Source organism: Gnatocerus cornutus, chromosome 8 (genome assembly GCF_029298725.1).
Source record: "Gnatocerus cornutus isolate USDA-ARS CGAHR chromosome 8, icGnaCorn1.1, whole genome shotgun sequence".
In the NCBI taxonomy this organism is placed as follows: Eukaryota; Metazoa; Arthropoda; class Insecta; order Coleoptera; family Tenebrionidae; genus Gnatocerus; species Gnatocerus cornutus.
In genome coordinates this window covers 10,506,492-10,523,656 of record NC_142240.1, presented here as the reverse complement: position 1 = coordinate 10,523,656, position 17,165 = coordinate 10,506,492, and the positions used below count along the sequence as shown (strand labels likewise).

At 40.8% G+C, this 17,165-nt stretch overlaps 3 protein-coding genes across 5 annotated transcripts; 2 read left to right on the top strand and 1 right to left on the bottom strand.

The window, feature by feature from the left end:
• Positions 1-1,739: 1,739 nt before the first annotated feature.
• On the top strand, positions 1,740-2,699 carry RpL9 (ribosomal protein L9). Of its 2 annotated transcripts, none has more exons than XM_088042974.1 (3): positions 1,740-1,849; positions 2,047-2,418; positions 2,467-2,699. In XM_088042974.1, exons 2-3 carry the CDS (start codon positions 2,051-2,053, stop codon positions 2,666-2,668), a joined length of 570 nt encoding a protein of 189 aa, XP_087899100.1. In that variant the 5' UTR covers positions 1,740-1,849; positions 2,047-2,050; the 3' UTR covers positions 2,669-2,699. The 2 variants fall into 2 exon arrangements, with proteins under 2 accessions (XP_087899100.1, XP_087899101.1); XM_088042975.1 differs by having other exon boundaries at positions 1,795-1,904.
• A 32-nt stretch (positions 2,700-2,731) lies between these two features.
• Positions 2,732-4,452, bottom strand: LOC148169694 (uncharacterized). The gene is made up of 2 exons (XM_088042956.1): positions 3,344-4,452; positions 2,732-3,297 (listed from the first exon to the last, which is right to left on the bottom strand). Exons 1-2 carry the CDS (start codon positions 4,158-4,160, stop codon positions 2,795-2,797), a joined length of 1,320 nt encoding a protein of 439 aa, XP_087899082.1. The 5' UTR covers positions 4,161-4,452; the 3' UTR covers positions 2,732-2,794.
• Positions 4,453-4,879: 427 nt separating this feature from the next.
• LOC148169693 (signal-induced proliferation-associated 1-like protein 2) lies at positions 4,880-17,034 on the top strand. 2 transcript variants are annotated; one of them, XM_088042936.1, is made up of 7 exons: positions 4,881-5,166; positions 11,457-12,160; positions 12,206-12,609; positions 12,709-13,218; positions 13,266-15,357; positions 15,963-16,292; positions 16,340-17,034. In XM_088042936.1, the coding sequence occupies exons 2-7, from the start codon at positions 11,466-11,468 to the stop codon at positions 16,551-16,553; spliced, it is 4,245 nt and encodes a 1,414-aa protein (XP_087899062.1). In that variant the 5' UTR covers positions 4,881-5,166; positions 11,457-11,465; the 3' UTR covers positions 16,554-17,034. The 2 variants fall into 2 exon arrangements, with proteins under 2 accessions (XP_087899063.1, XP_087899062.1); XM_088042937.1 differs by lacking the exons at positions 15,963-16,292; positions 16,340-17,034 and adding an exon at positions 15,444-15,830 and having other exon boundaries at positions 4,880-5,166.
• Positions 17,035-17,165: the final 131 nt, after the last annotated feature.

The window sequence follows — 17,165 nt, the reverse complement described above, 5'->3', positions numbered from 1 at the left end:
AATGAATTTATGTCGATGGCATTGCCAATGAAAATCACCAAAAGGTTGGGAATAAAACGTTGACTACAATAACGTGAGGTTTACAGTGCCCAATTGTTCAAGTTTGTATTCTTCAAGGGTGAAACTAAATTTACATGTGGCGACATTGTGGATTGTTTAATGGAAGGAAACATTTTGTGATCACTTTCCACAATGATTTCAGGTAACTTTTTGATTGTTTCGTTTTAAATTAATCTGGTATATGGAGCAAATAAAAAAGCCAACTTACGAATAGTGTAATCGCGATAGACATTCACCCTTTTAGGGTCCCATTTATTTCAAACTAATGAATTATTTAAAACGTCGGCTTAAGTCGTTAAGTTGCTAAATCCATTTTAAATTTTTGGAACCCAGTTCGAGAAATTTTTATTTTTTAACATATTTGCCGACAAATCCGAGATGTGAAAGTTTGAGAAAAAAGTAATAACTCATAAAAGGATCTAACGCTGTACGTGTCTGTTATTCTTTTTATAAAATTGAAAATTTATTTTGTTCTAAAATGGACTTAACAACTTAACAACTTAAGCTATGAAATGTGTCTTGTCTAAAAGTGCGATAAGAGAAAGGATAACAAACTTAAATTATTAGTACTCATTTCACGCAGAATTTAAAACTCTTCAAATTTTTAACTTACGTTTACAGACAAATAAATTGGAAAGGATTAAAGATTTGCATAGTGAATTTTCAGTTCTGAAATATTTAACGCTCCATGTCTCCGAAATCGTTTTTCTCACACTTCTGTTGCTTAGAATAAACTACTGGTCCTACCGATCTGAGCTTTGGGCAGATGATAGACTTAAAGCTGTTCTTTCGATTGATATTCAACTCAAAGGTATTCAGCGTTATTTTCACCCAAAAAAACTTCTTAAAAATGATCCAAAAAAAAACCTCCTGAAAATTAGTTATGGCCGATTAAAATTTTGAAGGTCCGAAAAAATCGGTGTTCCATATCACGGAAACTACGACAGGTAGAGAGATCCTATTTTCGAAATTCGAAAATTTAGTTTTTTTGAAAAAAAAATCTTGACTGAAAGTATTAAATTAAATAATAAAACAAATAACCAAGTATGTAGTTAATTTTTAAAATCGTAGCCTAAATTCTGTTTTCTGGTGTGTGTGTTTTCTGATACTCCTCATTTATTTTGAATACCGCATTTCAAGGTCATAATTTGTGAAAATTGTGGAGCTCTACGGCAAATTTGAGAAGATTTATCCATTGAATTGAACATAAACGAGTACTGGAACACCCAAAGACCTGTTCGTGATTGTTTTCAATACATAAATCCTCTTAAATTTGTCGTAAAGCTCCACAACTGTCACAAATTATGACCTTGAAATGCGGTATTCAAAATAAATGAGGAGTAAATGAAATTATTTTTAGTTTTTATTTTTATCGAAAAGGTTCAAGTTACGTAAATGTTTATATTTTTTTAAAAATTGACAAAGAACCAAATTGGATAATCTATTTCAGATTCTTGCTTCTGAGGTCTAATAAATTTGTAAAAAAATCAATTTCAGACTGAGGAACCGACCCAAATTAGATTTTTTTTTTCGTTTTACTGTGAGTGGCTGACGTGACTGTATTGTTGGTTGCCTATAGAAATAATTATTATTAATTTTAGTTTAAAAAGTTACAAAATTATTACACAATTAAACTAGCACCTGCGGGTACTGATTTAGATCATTAGTTTCAACAAATCCTTAAGTAAAATTCTAAATTTCAATTAGGTTGCGCCATTGTACTGTTGGCAACGCGAATTCCCCCAACATCTCGCCATCTCTTTTCCGCTTCGAAACGTCAACGTGAGAGGTTAGTGTTCATGAAATATTTTTACCAAAATCCGAAAACATCACTAAAATCAACGGTATTTTCATCATCCACCTTATTAGATGATCACCACCTTTACCTCCTCGACCTGTTCCTACTCCAATTTTCCCCAAAAAGCCCTTCCTTAATTTTTTGTTTGTGCTTTTGACTTATAGGTTATGTCATTGTTTCTTTTTCAGCACGATGAAGCAAATCGTTACGAACCAAACGGTGAAGATCCCTGAGGGGATTACAGTACATGCCAAGTCCCGTCTGGTGACCGTGAAGGGCCCCCGTGGTGTTTTGAAACGTTGTTTCAAACATCTCGCTGTTGACATTCATATGGTCACTCCTCGACTTCTCAAGGTAGAAAAATGGTTTGGCTCCAAGAAAGAATTAGCCGCAGTGCGTACAGTGTGTTCCCATGTCGAGAATATGTTGAAGGGGGTCACTAAGGGCTACCAATACAAAATGAGGGCTGTGTATGCCCATTTTCCCATTAATTGTGTGACAACTGAAAACGATTCAGTTATTGAAATCAGGAATTTCTTAGGGGAGAAATACATTAGAAGGTGAGTGGTTTGATTTTGTGTTTTTTTTTTTTAACGTGGGGGTTTTAGAGTGAAAATGGCGTCGGGGGTTACTGTTAAAAACTCCGCTAAACAAAAGGACGAGTTGATTATTGAAGGAAATTCTCTGGAGGATGTATCTAGATCCGCAGCGCTTATTCAACAATCCACGACCGTGAAAAATAAGGATATTCGTATGTTCTTAGATGGATTGTATGTGTCTGAAAAGACCACCGTTGTGCAAGATGAATAAACTTGCATTTAATAAATTTGTACAAAAAAAGGTTCTCGGGTTTCTTTTATTATAAAATAAATATACAAACACCAACACTCATTTAATTTCTACAATTGTACACGAGCGACCGGTGGTCAATACTATTTACAAATCATCTGCGTCAAATTTCTCCACTTTGATAACAGCAAGCGCGGGTTCAGGCATTATATTTTCCATGACAGGGAAAAAATTCGGTCTCAAGTCTGCACTTAAAAACTTCAAATCGTACTTTTTCTTCATGTTCATTTCTTTAAACGCGTTAAAATCCTCGGGATGTTTCGTCCTTATATGTTTGTACAATAATTTATTTATGGTAAATCTTTTATCACAAAGCCCACAACCATACGGTTTGTCCCCAGTATGGGTCCTCTTGTGCTCTTTCACAGTGGTGCTATGGGCAAACCGGCGCCCACAAACATCACAAGGGTACGGTTTTTCCCCTGTGTGGGTCCTCATATGCCTGGTTAAGTTCTCCACAATCATAAAACTCCTTCCACAGATGGTACACGCATGGTTTTTCTCTCCTGTATGGGTCAGTTTATGCCTCTTCAAGTTCTGGAGATTGGGGAACGATTTGGGGCACATGTCGCACGTGAAAGGCTTGTAACCTGGAAGACCATAATTATAATTAAAGACACACTAAAAAATTATCACCTGTATGTGAGTTATAGTGGCGTTTTAGTTGCGCTGAGGTAATAAAGGTTTTTTCACATAAACTACATTTGTACGGCCTAATGCCAGAGTGCGTTTTTTGGTGGTTTTGTAAATAAACGACATTATGAAACCCTTTCCCGCAAATATCGCACTGATAAACGTCTTTATCTGAAGAATGACAATCCATGTGGTTTGTTAACTGCTTCATAGTCTTCATCATTTTATGACAAATTGGGCACTGCACTGATCGTCTCGTCATCGTCGTTTCTTCATGACTCTTCCTATGTTTCTTTAATCTCGCTTTAGTTTTGAAAGCACTTTTACAAACTTCACACTTAAATGGCCTTTCCCCTGAATGCGTCTTTATATGATCCTCCAAATGTGCAAATTGCGTGAATTTCCTCTCACATGTATCACACTCAAATCTGCGCTCTCCTGTATGAGTCCTCATATGTTTACTCAGATTCCCATTAATAGAAAACTTCTTCCCACATTCTTTACACTCGTAAGGTTTTTCACCGGTGTGTCGCCTCGCATGGACATTCAACTGTGTGTTATCACGAAATTTCTTACCACAAGCACAACAAGAAAAAGACTTGTCAGCTAACTTTGAGTTGATATGATCATACAAGTCTTCCTCAGTTTGAAACTGCTTTTTACACACCTTACAGTGGGACTCGGACTCTGATTTAGCATCAGGAGACTCAGGAGTCTCCTGTTTCAAGCTTAAAAACGCAGGATCGGGAGGCAGAATTGAGTCTATTTCTTGCTTGATAACCGCCACCTCGGGGGCGGGGGCTTCTTGCTTAATAGACATCGCAGTTTGTAAATGTTATAAAAGTTGAAGCGCGTTTGGGGGCATCGTGGGGCGACTAAACCACTGGCTGTCACTGACAACTGTCATCGATTCTAACCAAACTTTTTACTGTCATTATCACTCACTGAAAATGCAACGATTTTGGGAGATAAACTGCCAGTTTGAGCGCCTGAAAGGAAGTATCACGCCTTTAAACAAACGGGACGGTGAAAAGGGCATACAATCATTTTTTTGGGTTTAAAAGTTGACCTATTTCGGGAATTTCAGATTCTAGTGGAGTTGTGCATGACAGTACTATTTCCACGCCGGTTCAATTGACCGAATTGAAAAAATTCGAACTAATGCAATTTTAGTTTCTAATTCTGTAATTTTAACAAAATAATTTAAGAAAACAAAGAACTAGAATTGCGCGAAATTGTTTGGCCAAAAAATTTAAAATTGTATAATTGGTTGCATACCCAGCCCAAATTTTGATTTCGTCCTTAATTATCGCGAAAGTTTTAATTTGCAGAGTGTAGCGAGGGCGTCTCTGTAACCGCAGCTAATTAATAAGTCAAATTAAAATAATCTCCACAATTAGGGAATTAGTTGTGAGAAGACATGCGCTTTGAATGAAAAAAATCGTTTGCGATTTTGAGCTTTGTGTTCAAGTTCCTGAGGTTGGTAGTCGCTGGCGTTGGTCTCCCCACGCCAACTCTGTTTGTTCTTCGGGTGGGGCGTCGAGTTGCTCCTCGTTCTTGCGACGCAGTCGCGTTCTATTGTGAGTTTTAATGTTTTGACATGTAGTGCATTTAAATTTTCGTTAGGATTTGTGTTTTTATTTTGGTTATGTGTTCGTTTTTCCCGTGTCTGTTCGTCTAGTGTAGTGTCAAACCTTCCAATTTATCGTTCGACTTCGATCTAGTGATCGCGGTGTGAGCTCAAAACGCCAAAAAGTCAAAGAAAAGGCTCTACGCTGACGTTATTTTGTGTGCCTCGACAAAAGCGATCATCTCAGAACGAAGGTGTAAGTAATTTTTGATTTCTTATTGTCCTTCAATCCGTTTCCGGCGTCTACACAGTTTGCTGGGGGCACTATTGTTCCAACGTACAGTTATTACGTCATCGAACGAGATCACGGTCATCCTCTTTTACGTGCTGTATCAATTTCTTTGGACGGTGAACTCGACGCGTTTCCGGTTTCAAAGCTTCGTCTTCAGCCAAGCGGATGACCAAAGGTGTGCTGGACCGTGAGCACGGGGTTGGCTGTGGAAAACCTGTGGGTGGCAGTACTTGACCTAAGTGTCAGTTGAATGACAGATCAGGGATGAAAAGGGGTGATAAACCGCGCCGACAGATGGTCGTGGGAAAGAATGCGATTCGCGTGACGAAAACCTTTTCAGCAGATCCTTCCGAATTATGCACACCTTGAACGTCTTGATTGTACTTTTTTGCCATCAGCTTTAAGTTTAGGACTTTGTTAAATTACACGGCGACGGTTTCCCCATGTTTACAATTTACTAATGTCGAAACATTACAACAAACAATATCTGTGTAATCTCGTGTAATTACAACTAATGACGAGATTCACCGCGGCGTAATGGCCATCTGTCGCCTGAGTGAATGACACCTCCAATTTCTTTGTTTGACAACCATCTCGAGTTTCCCAAAAACGTGACTCCGAATTCTGTTTTCTTCGTGATGTCATCGGAAAACAGACTCTATTCATTATTTTTTATTGCTTCATATTTTACACATAATTTAAATAATCTTATTATATGATATTTCTTTGTTGTTCTTTGGTGAAAGTGTGAATAATGCAAATGAAGGTATTGCTAAAAATTAAGCAACATCTTTGGCATTGCACAGTTTAGACTGTATTTCCCTAAAACTTTGGCACACATTTTGATCTGACTGTTTGCCGTTTTCCCATGTTTATATTGGAGTCTTATTTGTCTGGTATACATTTTCACGCCCGAAATGTGTTTACCCTCTTGTATCTGTGTTTGATAAGGGACAACTCTTCCTGATTTTGGATTGTTTATCTTGTGGTGTTGGCGTTAGTCTGCGATAACAGGGAAATGTAAGTCGGGGTCGTGAGTCACTTGACACAACTTGCAATACGCTTTGAACTTTTGACGGGTGTGTGTCTACCAACATGGAAAACATCAATCTTTGGAATTTAAATTGTGGTGGTAGCTCTGCCTGTCATCTGGATAGAGCCATAATAATTGACAATGTTAAGATATCACAGTTATAAACGTCTGTAATAAAATACAAGAAATCTTTGGCTCTCTGATGGTACTATGCGATTCTTATCTGAATAACGGAATCTCGTGTCTTGAGTCACAATATCTTCTTTCAACTAAACAAATTTTATTTTTTTGGGCTCTTTTTGTAACTTTTCTCGGATTCCACACTTCGCTTCTCCCATTGATCTGGAATTTCTACAGGCAAAACCCATTGCCCACAATTGTTCCAATGTTCAAAGAAATAAGACACATGCCAACGTTTGCTCAGTATTTCGTGTTGCTTTTGGCATTTATGGGTACTTCATTGTAGAAATAACACGATTCTGGCCTAGATATAATCTGAGCCGTTTAAACGAGGTAGTAAATACGCAATTACCGGTGTAGTTTTTTGTACACATTTGTTACGTTAAGCCCTTTGTTTGTAAAATGAAAAATGTTATTATCATATAAATGGTTGATTTCACACGACGAGGCTGCAGGTTTTTTCAACCACAAGTCGACTAAAAACATCCTGAGAGATTTTATCTGCGATACGAATGAGTCATTACAAGAAAAACATGTAAATATCCGAGTACAATGAGCAAATGACCTACCGGTGATCCAAATCTCAAAATTTGAAAATCGTAGTCTAGCAGTTCACTGAGCTAATCACAGTTTCACGGTGAAAGCAGCGAGTATCTGCATCGCAGTGATAATCCACAAATATTTGCTTGCCTGCACTTTTGATCTTTGTTCAGTGCACGTTTTGTTCGAACGGACGTCCTCTCCCTTGAAGCGTGAAAAGCCCCACACGATTCGAGTTTTCTAAATGGAGGAAACTCGAATTGGAACAAGAACTGAGAACAGTCATCATCCATCCAGCGGTCAGTGGCTTCGTCGTCGACAAGACATTTAACTTGTAGAGGTAGTGACCTTGTAGCCCGCATTGGCATTACGTCTGTTAAGACAAGTTCCGCAATTGCCAGAGGGTGTTGAAACAAAAGATCGATTCGACTTATCGCAATGCGTGGGCAGCAAACGCTCGTTGTTCTAATTTCACCAAACAATGATAGCAGCAGTGACTGTTTCGCCACTAATAATGTGAACAGAAAGGTGAAAGCCACGTTCTCATCTTACGCATTGTCTCTTGATGAAAACGATCCAATTAAAAGTTTTTTGATGAGTTTGGTAAGCGTGTGCCGAAAATACCGTTGACGGGACGCCACTGGAGTTCTAATTGTCGGCAATTAGGTTTAATTGGACGAGAGCTGAGCAACGATGGAAAATGTTAAAACGTACGCGAAGGAAAGGAATGTGTTGGCAAGCTATTGTTTGGTTTCCGTTTGTTCTTAGTCGACGGATGTTGTTGAAGATGAGCGGGAAAATCGCGAGTTGCGGATTTGGTGGATTGTTGATTTCTAATGGTTTTTTATCATTTTGTTCCGCTAGAGAAATAATTGCTGATTTCCGTCGCGGTCTCTTGGTCAGCCATGGCCGACGGTTTTCCTCGGATCTAGCGGGTTTTCCACAGAGCGAGAAAATTAAACCACCGTCATAAAGAAGTCAAAAAAGCGAAAGAAGAGAGCTAAAAACTTGACTTTTCCGTCGTCCAACTTCCCGCGCTTATTGCATATTCGATTCATTTAATCAACCTTGACTTATATCGATTAGCATTTCCTTTTTTGATTTTATGTGAACTGGCCTGTAAACACAACGGCTCGTATTGTCATTCCACAGTTATCACTCTTTAATATTATCGCTTGTAAATATTGATAATTTTAGCAATATAAAAATAGAAACCACTGACATACACTTTTACCTTGTATGGTAAAAAAGGTCAAATTTAATGGTCACTTGGCCTCGTCCTCTGTTATCCAATTTCGGATGAAATTATCACAGTTCTGACGTTTCGACGCCTCTGGTAGAATCGTCACAGTTATTCATGAGAAATTAGAATTAACACGGCGCGGCGTAGATATTAATAATTTAAAGGCGCTGCAAGCTCAACACCTGAAATAATAGGTGGTGAATCATCCTAGTTTCAACGGTGACAAGTCCTTCGCGTGTTGTTTTGTTTATGAAAAGGCAGCAACCGCAAGCTAATCTACGAAATTAATATCTAGCCATGAGCCATCCGCCTCTTGTAAATATTTGCTGTAGGTATTTCCTACATATGGTGGACTACATTAGGCGTTTGTTTACGCCACGTTGACAGATCTTCATCAGAATATCGAGGGTGCTTTTCTTAGAATTCTCCCTTGAACGTAACCAACTGTTGCGCCCCCATTCACCAAATCCATTCATTGAGGTCATCGTGAATCAATTCGACCGTGCTGTAGCATGCTTTGACGTCACACATTGGCGTTATTTAATCACAGGACTAGCGAAATTTGCGTCACCTGGGGATAATGAAAATATTAATAGCCAGGACATTTTCGCGTGAGTCAAGCCAAATGAATCATCTCTATTGGAAAAATGATCGGCTCGGCGAATGCAAATAGAGATAAGATAAAAGGTTTTTTAATAAGGAACAAGTGATAACGGGAAGTTGAGGGCTATTGTTAATTTCGTAATAACAATAACGTCAATTGAATTCAAGTTGCTGTGACCTTAAGGTTTGGTTAGATGGGAGAGTTGACGCTTTTCTTGATTTTTTCTCTAGCGGAAGAATGTGAGACTGAGATAACACAGGTGACTATGGAGTTCGAGGAACGGTGTGCGTTATGCCGTTAAATATGTTAATAGATGCCGCAAATGGATGGGGAGGACGGTTTCGGTGCGGTTACGGCATTGATAAGTAGGACGGTTCATTGATCGAAAGTTTACGTTACAAATTTAATTATTAATTTGCCACCATTCGATTATGTTTATTAAAGAATTAATTAATTTTAGTGGTTCGTTTTGCTATGAAATTAGGGGAAAATTCGTTCAAAATCGTAAAACACACGTTAAATACCTATAAAAACGTTTGTTTATTCAGGTTTGGAGAGAAATTTTCAAACAATTGTTGTAAACCCGATACGGTTCTGTGGCTTCTTTCTGGGAAACTTGACTAGAATTTCGTCGATTTTCGTTTACTTTGAACGAAAAGTCTGGCAGTTTTACGGCAGCAAAAGTACAAATATTTACTCCGGTTAATGTGTCAATAACGAATTTATTTGCTCGGAAGTTCCAGATTTTATAGAAGTGCAGGAGATTTCCAGGTTGAACGAAAGTAAGGATAATTAGTATGGAGATTTTTCGCTTTCGACTTTTCGCATTGTCGCAGAAACCGGGATATTTGTGATAGTGATAAGACTTTCACCGGAAACATTATCAACATTATCCCCATTTGTCGTTTTCCATGAATCTCGAGATGTGAAAACAACAAGTTTTTGTCGAAGCGTTCTCTAATGCAAATCAAAAAACCGGCTTGGTTCTATTTTCGCGTTTTTATTAATAACTGAGTCATTTTTCCACATTCCGATTTTATTGATTGCATACTTTCATTATCACTATCAGTGTTTTATCTTATTTCCTGGTACTACTTTTGTGGGACGACTAGTACCGAAAGGACCGTCCATTATCGGGATTCCTCATGAATAGACCCCGAAGAATGGGCTCCGCGACGAGGTATGCGACAGCGTCATAGCCGTCCGTTGGAATTCCTTCAGCATTTTTAATGACTCAGATGTAGGTGCTCCCTGTTGCGATTTTCGTATAGAAAGCGTCATTTTAATTGAATTATCTAGAACGATGTAACTAGATCACTAGGTCAGAGTTCACAACACGGGAAAATGGTAAAAGTTGATTTTGTAAGACGAGTGGACAATAATTTTCGGAGGAATTTCACGCTGCCACTGGTGAGGTGATTCATGGCAGGGATGCACCGCTACGAACTAAATGCTTTGTGAGGACCAACAATGTCGATCATGTTCAAGCGTGACGTGGAAGAGTAATGGTAGTTTTGGCAGTTTAGTGTGGAAAATTGCTGGTTTACAGTTGGAAAGTTTTCGACTTTTGAATATTGAAGGTTACGGCTTTGTCAGATGATCAGGCGATGCAATTTGTGCTCTATTCAGTGCTCATTTGGAGCTTTTTGTAGAACAGTCTTTGTTCTCTGCGGATTTTTACGGGTTATAAAACTAATTCGAGAGTCGTCGAATTGTTTAAATGGAGCCGTCATGCTCTTTCTGATCCGTAACTCGACTTTACTTGTTGCAAAGTCAACACCCACAACACTACTTCTAAGTAAATCCACCTCGCGCAAATTGAATGTAAATCGGAATTAATCATAACCATAGTCCATTCGTGTGGGTTGCGCCCATGTATCGCTTTGCCAAGCTAAACAATCTTTATCTCGCCGATAAACAATAGCTTTATGTTCCCTGTTTTAATTTTGGATCGTTTCCGCCCCAGATTTTCCACTTTTTCGTGTCATTTTCCTTCACTTTGTCGTGGCCGATCGTGCGTGGGTGGAGATATGCTACACTGGATCTTATTTCCGTCCGGTATTGTTTCCCATCGTTATCGAAAATAACTAGTGACCTTTTTCCAATCCGTAAATCTGAGCGATGTTTGAGGCCGACTAATTCGGCGGAATTCAAAGTAAAAAACTCCCCATTACTCGCGGACGATTTATTGTGAAGCCAGCTGTACGTTGGATTTAATCGTTTCCAGAACAGATGCTCCACGTTTTTAACCTTTACGGTCCACAATTAGACACTTCAAAGAAAAGATGTTGGGCTAGTTATGGCAAAGATGCGCGAGACGGATTATGACTTTGTTTTCACACGCTCGCGGAAAAAAACATTTATTTTCGTTGGCTGGCAGACAATTGCGGACATGACTAATAACGAGACGTAGACGTCGGAAATTTGTGGTTGTAGTGGTAGTATAATTGGTGGAGTAAGTCAGGTGTTGTGACGGCGAAAGCGAAATATCCGCCGACATGAAGCAATTAACACTTTTTGTGTTTGCATCGCCATTGCTATTGCCATTTTGTTACCACGAAGTCAGAGCCTACCATTAGATTAGACCATCATGGTCGCACCTGTGTACATCCGGTTGCATACGCTATTTCCTAATCATTTTCTTCTTTTTGCAGCGTGATGGGATGATCGGCTTGCAAGAATGCGGGCCCGCGCCACCTAGAGCGCCAATTTCGGGAAGCCGGGCCCGTGAACGTGCGGCTCAAGCCGTGGACTATTACAACACCCATGTGCACCGTGCTTGGGCCAACGCTGGCCTCTCTCGTTCGTCGTTCAACGACCGTCACCATAATCACCAGCCAACGGCCCGTCGCCCTCACCATTTAGCTCCTGAGCAGCTGTATCGTAGTAACTCGAGTTTAGAGCTCGTTGACCACAACGGTCGTCCCTCGAATCCGGCGACGCCGACGCTCAAACGTGAATACGGCAGCCACGGCAGCATCGACGTGATTGATCGACCTCCGAACACCACCGCCACCGGAGAGTCGTTCTTTGCTATGCTCCAAGATTATCAACCCGCGGTGTTGGTGGATCAGAGATCGCCAGGACCGGCGGAGTATTTAAGAGGAAAAGTGGACGTAGGGGACGGCACCGATGAAGGTGCGCCGCAGAGTCCTAAGGCGAGGGTGAAGTTGTCGCGGTTGTGGGGGGGACAAGTTAATGTGAAAAGACAAGCTATGGATGATAGCATGGTGAATACGTCTTCCAGTAGCAGTAGTAGTGTTGTGGGGTCGGCCGAGGCTGAAGAGATTGCCAGGAGGAGGGCTTTCAGTCATTATGATTGTCAGTCGATGACCACCAACTTGAATTACACCGCCAGGTACGTGCACCAAAACTCTCAATTCTTTCTAAATTAAATTTTTAGACTGCGGCGGATGCTTGCGAAGAGACGCAACACCACGACTGGCGCCTCTGCCGCCACCATGTTGGCCAAGTCTTTTCCCACTGACGGTGATACCGGCGGGGAGGACGACAGTGGCGACGGTCAAAACAACGATCTGGTCTTGAGTTGTCCGTTCTTCAGGAACGAAATCGGCGGAGAAGAAGAGAGGATTGTTAGTTTGACCAGGTTGCAAAACAATCAGGGACTAGGAGGCAGTAAGAAGCCTCTACATCGACCACCTCTAGCTTACGGAGTTGCCGTCCTCGAATTCCCTCCAGGAGAGACTCACTGGCGACACTCCACGTGTCCTTACCAGCGTCTTCCAAGACCCATCGAAAGCGTCGATCAAGGCGCGTTGTATTATAGAAAGTATTTTCTGGGACAAGGTGAGTAAAGTTGCTTTACGAGCTAATAAAGAGATGTGTTTATGGTTACTAGGAAAAAATCCAATAAGATCGCGTTTATTACATGTCTATTTATTATAGAGCACCAAAACTGGTTCGGTATGGACGAACAACTGGGCCCCGTAGCCATCTCAATCCGTCGAGAAAAAGTTATCCATCCAGATAATCAACTAACTTCTTCCAGTTTGATGCAGCACCAATACCGTCTGGTTATCCGGACGTCGGAATTGCAGACTTTCAGAGGTGCAATTCTCGAAGATGCGATTCCAAGCATCAAAGCGTCCAGTAGCACCAAAACTTTGAATGTTAAAGAAGTTCTCGAATATGTAGCTCCAGAGATTCAACTCACTACGCTTAAATTGGGTATTCAGAATCAAACAACAGAAGAGCAGCTTCTTAAACTCGACGAACAAGGACTTCACAATCATTATAAAGTTGGGGTCATGTACTGCAGAGCGGGACAATCGTCAGAGGAGGAAATGTACAACAACGAAGAGGCCGGCCCGGCATTTGTTGAATTCTTGGAGACAATGGGCAAGAAAGTGAGATTGAAGGGTTTCTCTAAGTACAGAGCCGGACTGGACAATAAATGTAAGTCTCTGAACTCTCACAACAAACACTGATTTTTTGTTCCGCAGCTGACTCCACGGGTTTGTACTCGGTGTACTCCCAATACCAAGACTGCGAAATCATGTTCCATGTGTCAACAATGCTCCCTTTTACACCAAATAACCGACAACAGCTTTTACGTAAGCGTCACATCGGTAATGACATCGTCACGATCGTGTTCCAAGAACCTGGCGCTTTACCCTTTACACCAAAAGGTATAAGGTCGCAGTTTCAACACGTCTTTATCGTGGTTCAAGCCATCAATCCATGCACTGAAAATACCCACTATAAAGTGGCAGTGAGTCGTTCCAAAGAAGTGGAAGTTTTCGGTCCTCCGATCAAAGACGGGGCCATTTTCCCGAAAGGTAAAGCATTTGCCGAGTTCCTTTTAGCTAAAGTGGTCAATGCCGAAAACGCCGCACATAGATCTGAAAAGTTTGTAACGATGGCGACGAGGACCAGACAAGAATATTTGAAGGAGTTGGTGTTGAATAATTCCACGTCGACGCCGGTGGACATGCATCAGAAATTCTCGATTTTTAGCAGTAAGAAGAAAGATAAGATTCGACCGAGGTTTATACCAGACGCGTGCCAAAGAGGCGCAATTTTGTGGCAAGTCTTGTTGGATGACAGTGGACAGTCACAGCAAATTGAGTGTTTCCTGGGAATCTCCACGGATACGCTGGTGTTGATCGAAGAGACTTCCAAGCAGATTGTTTTCGTCACGCCGTGTAAGAGCATCCTCGGTTGGTCTACCCAATCGAATTTTCTTCGAATTTACCACCACCAAGGGGAGTGTATGACAATGTACATGCGAGATAGTCACGGCGACAGGGACGAGCTCGTGGAAATCATGGATCGCTTAAAAGCAGTGACTCAAGGAGTTCTAGCTAAAGAACTAAACTTGAAGAGAAATATCATGGGGCAGCTCGGTTTCCACGTGCAGCCTGATGGAATAGTGACTTTGGTGGAGAGCGCAGGTGAAGCTTGGCACGGCGGTCTTCGCCAGAACTCGCGTCTGGTGGAAATCTGCAAAGTTGCAGTCTCCACTCTGACGTACGACCAAATGGTCGATTTGCTAAAGACCTCGATTCTTGTTACTCTGACTGTGATACCGCCTTTACCCGATGGATCTCCACGGAAAGGTTGCACCCTCCAGAACTGTAAATATAACGAAGGTAATTATGAAGGCGATTACGAGAATTTGGGGACTGAAGACGGGAAAACGAGGAAAGCACCTCAGATGCAACAAGCGGTGCCTGGGAATCACCGTCGCATTTACGAAAGGAGTTTTTCTCCGCCTCGTTCTAGTAATAGTTCGGGGTACGGCACTGGAAGTAGCAGCAAATCGTTCCATGGTCTCGCGGTGAATCCTGAAGGAACCATGACAAGTTCATCGAGTGGACACTCAAGCGATGATAAGTGGTACGATGTGTTACAAGAGTTGGAACCGCAAGCGCCGCCTGTGCCCCAGAAGACTCCCTCAAGAGCGAATAATACTTTTCCGTCGACTCCCAAGCGCAACAACCAAATTACCCAGCTGCAAGTCTCGCAATCTCATAACCACTTCGGACCGCAGCCTATACATCACAACAAAGTACAAATCAGCCATTCGTTACCTCTCCAACATGTCAATTACTCCCAGCCGCTGACAGCTGTCGTGCATAACAACACGAACGATTATGAACTCGCATACAAATTAGAGAAGAACAATATAGTGAAACAACAGAGACAAGAGAGTGACTACATGATGACCAGACAATTGAATAGCGATTTCGGGAGGATGAACATGACGGACAGCCACTCGACAGATAGTTCCATCAGCGGAGAACGCCTTTACGGCTTGGGAAGCGAAGACGACCTGTCGAATGGGAGCGGCAACGTGTCACCGAGGAGTCGTCGAGCCAAACATTTAAACTCGAATAGCAGAAATCAAAGTCCACGATCGGTCAATGGAGAGGCTAAACTGCGACCAGGAGTCACGGCGAGGTCCTCCAACAGAAACAGCGCGAATTTATCGTCTAGTAACTTTCAAGAAGAGTTGCTGAGGCTGATTAACCCTGATAGTATTGAAGCTTCTGCCGAGCCCAAGATGCCAAAAGATACGAATAGTCATTCCAGGTAGGGAAAAGAGTATTTTTGGGGTTTCATTGGGGAGAAATGCGGTATTCAGAGGGAAGCTTTTGGGAGAGTTGTATTTGTTTCAGGTTTCTGGGAGAAGCGGATTTGGATAGTGTTTAGGAGGTTTTCATTATTACACGAAAGATAGTTTTCAGTAGACTTTGTAAGGTTTTAAATAAATTGACATGTTATTGGGTCTTTTAAACAGTGTTTTAATCATTGGATTTAGTGTGAAGAGTCTACCATAATTAACTTATTCACTTTCAATAACTCAATTTCTAGTCAAACGAAGCTTGGTCTGTTGCCCACGATGTGTGCTAATTAACACGCATTGTGGACACCGACCTAAAATGAACCATAAAAAATTTTGGGGATGCTCTAAGAACCACATTACACTGCCATTTTAGTTTTCTGCTTAACCCAAAATAAAAACTTCCCCCTCTTTTTATTCAACGAAATGTTTTTTTTGTTAAATTAAGGCACCAAAACTTCAAGGACATCTCTGAAATATTTTATGGTTCAGATACCATCGTCTGGGTTGTTTCGCACTCAAACCACACCTGTGAACTCGGAAGCGGCTTCAGATGCCTCTTTTCTAATTGTAGAGAAAACTTAAGCGCCTCGCTCTCAGTCCATAAAACTCAGCCGGAAGTTATCTTAACCACTGCAAGGCCCGCCACTGTGATTTCTAATGCGAGCACCACGTCCAGTCCTTTACCTTCCGAATTCAAAAGTTCCAAGGATGAGTTAACGAGTCTTACCAAAACCAAGTCTATGGTATCTCTAGAAGAGTTCCCGATGCCTGCAGATTGGCCGACTCTCGTCGACACCGCCACCCGGGTATTAATGCAGGTCGCGTCGGATAACTACAGTAAGCGTGAAGACAGTAAGATCTGGGATGAGGAGACACCGATCGATGCATCAATAACCTCATCGTAAGTTGTTTATTTTTTGTAAAAAGAGTTGTGCTAAGAGATGTTAGGGTGAGTTCCAGCACCAGTGTTCCGGAGCTTCAGAATCATGTGACAGATTTGGAGTCGAGTCTCAAAAGGGAGACCCGAAGGAGGTTATCTTTGGAGAACGAAGTACGGCGATTGAAGGAGGAAAACAAGAAACTAAAGGACCAAGCACAAAGCGCGGTGCACCAGCTGCGTAGATTCACAGAGTGGTTCTTTAAGAACGTCCAAAGGCAGTAGTTGTAAATATGTTAATGTTGAATTTGTAAATTTTAACATAGTACAAAATTGTTGTATTTATTTATTGTTTGACAGAGCGGAATTTCAGTTTTGGGTCAGTATTCGAAATTGACGGCTGCACAGAGCCGAGTATTATTTTTCTTTTAGTTCAGATTATTTATAATAGTTACCACACAGTTTTTTATTTAACCGACACTTATTTATAAGTTTTAAAAAATTGTTACTTATAGTACTGTTGTATTTACGAGTACGTATTTTAATATTACTCTTAAAAGTGAACACCAAATCAAACTTAATGTTAATTCGTAGTTTTAGTGTTAAAGCATCCATTCCTGACACGAGGAGATTGTTAGAATTTGATGGTGACCTGCTGATTGCCTTATTTTGAATGGATTTAAAATATTTTAAGTAACTTGTTATATAAACGTAATTTTTCCATTTACTATGTAAAATGTTTATTTAAAATAAAAGTGGAAACTTCTCTGCGTCTCTCCCTCCACCTATTGGGTATTTTTAACACTTGACGTCACCTTGTACTTCTCCAGGTCAGGAACAATTAAAATTTGCGCAAGTTAAACACACTGAGAATTTTTATCACGTTTAATAAGACGC

Coding starts and splice junctions, on each gene's coding strand:
- LOC148169694 (XM_088042956.1), bottom strand. CDS start 4,160: ATGTCTATTAAGCAAGAAGCCCCCGCCCCCGAGGTGGCGGTTATCAAG. Junction 3,298..3,343: donor CCACTATAACTCACATACAG/GTGATAATTTTT, acceptor ATGGTCTTCCAG/GTTACAAGCCTTTCACGTGC.
- LOC148169693 (XM_088042936.1), top strand. CDS start 11,466: ATGATCGGCTTGCAAGAATGCGGGCCCGCGCCACCTAGAGCGCCAATT. Junction 12,610..12,708: donor AAAGTATTTTCTGGGACAAG/GTGAGTAAAGTT, acceptor TATTTATTATAG/AGCACCAAAACTGGTTCGGT. Junction 15,358..15,962: donor GATACGAATAGTCATTCCAG/GTAGGGAAAAGA, acceptor TTCTAATTGTAG/AGAAAACTTAAGCGCCTCGC.
- RpL9 (XM_088042974.1), top strand. CDS start 2,051: ATGAAGCAAATCGTTACGAACCAAACGGTGAAGATCCCTGAGGGGATT. Junction 2,419..2,466: donor GGGGAGAAATACATTAGAAG/GTGAGTGGTTTG, acceptor TGGGGGTTTTAG/AGTGAAAATGGCGTCGGGGG.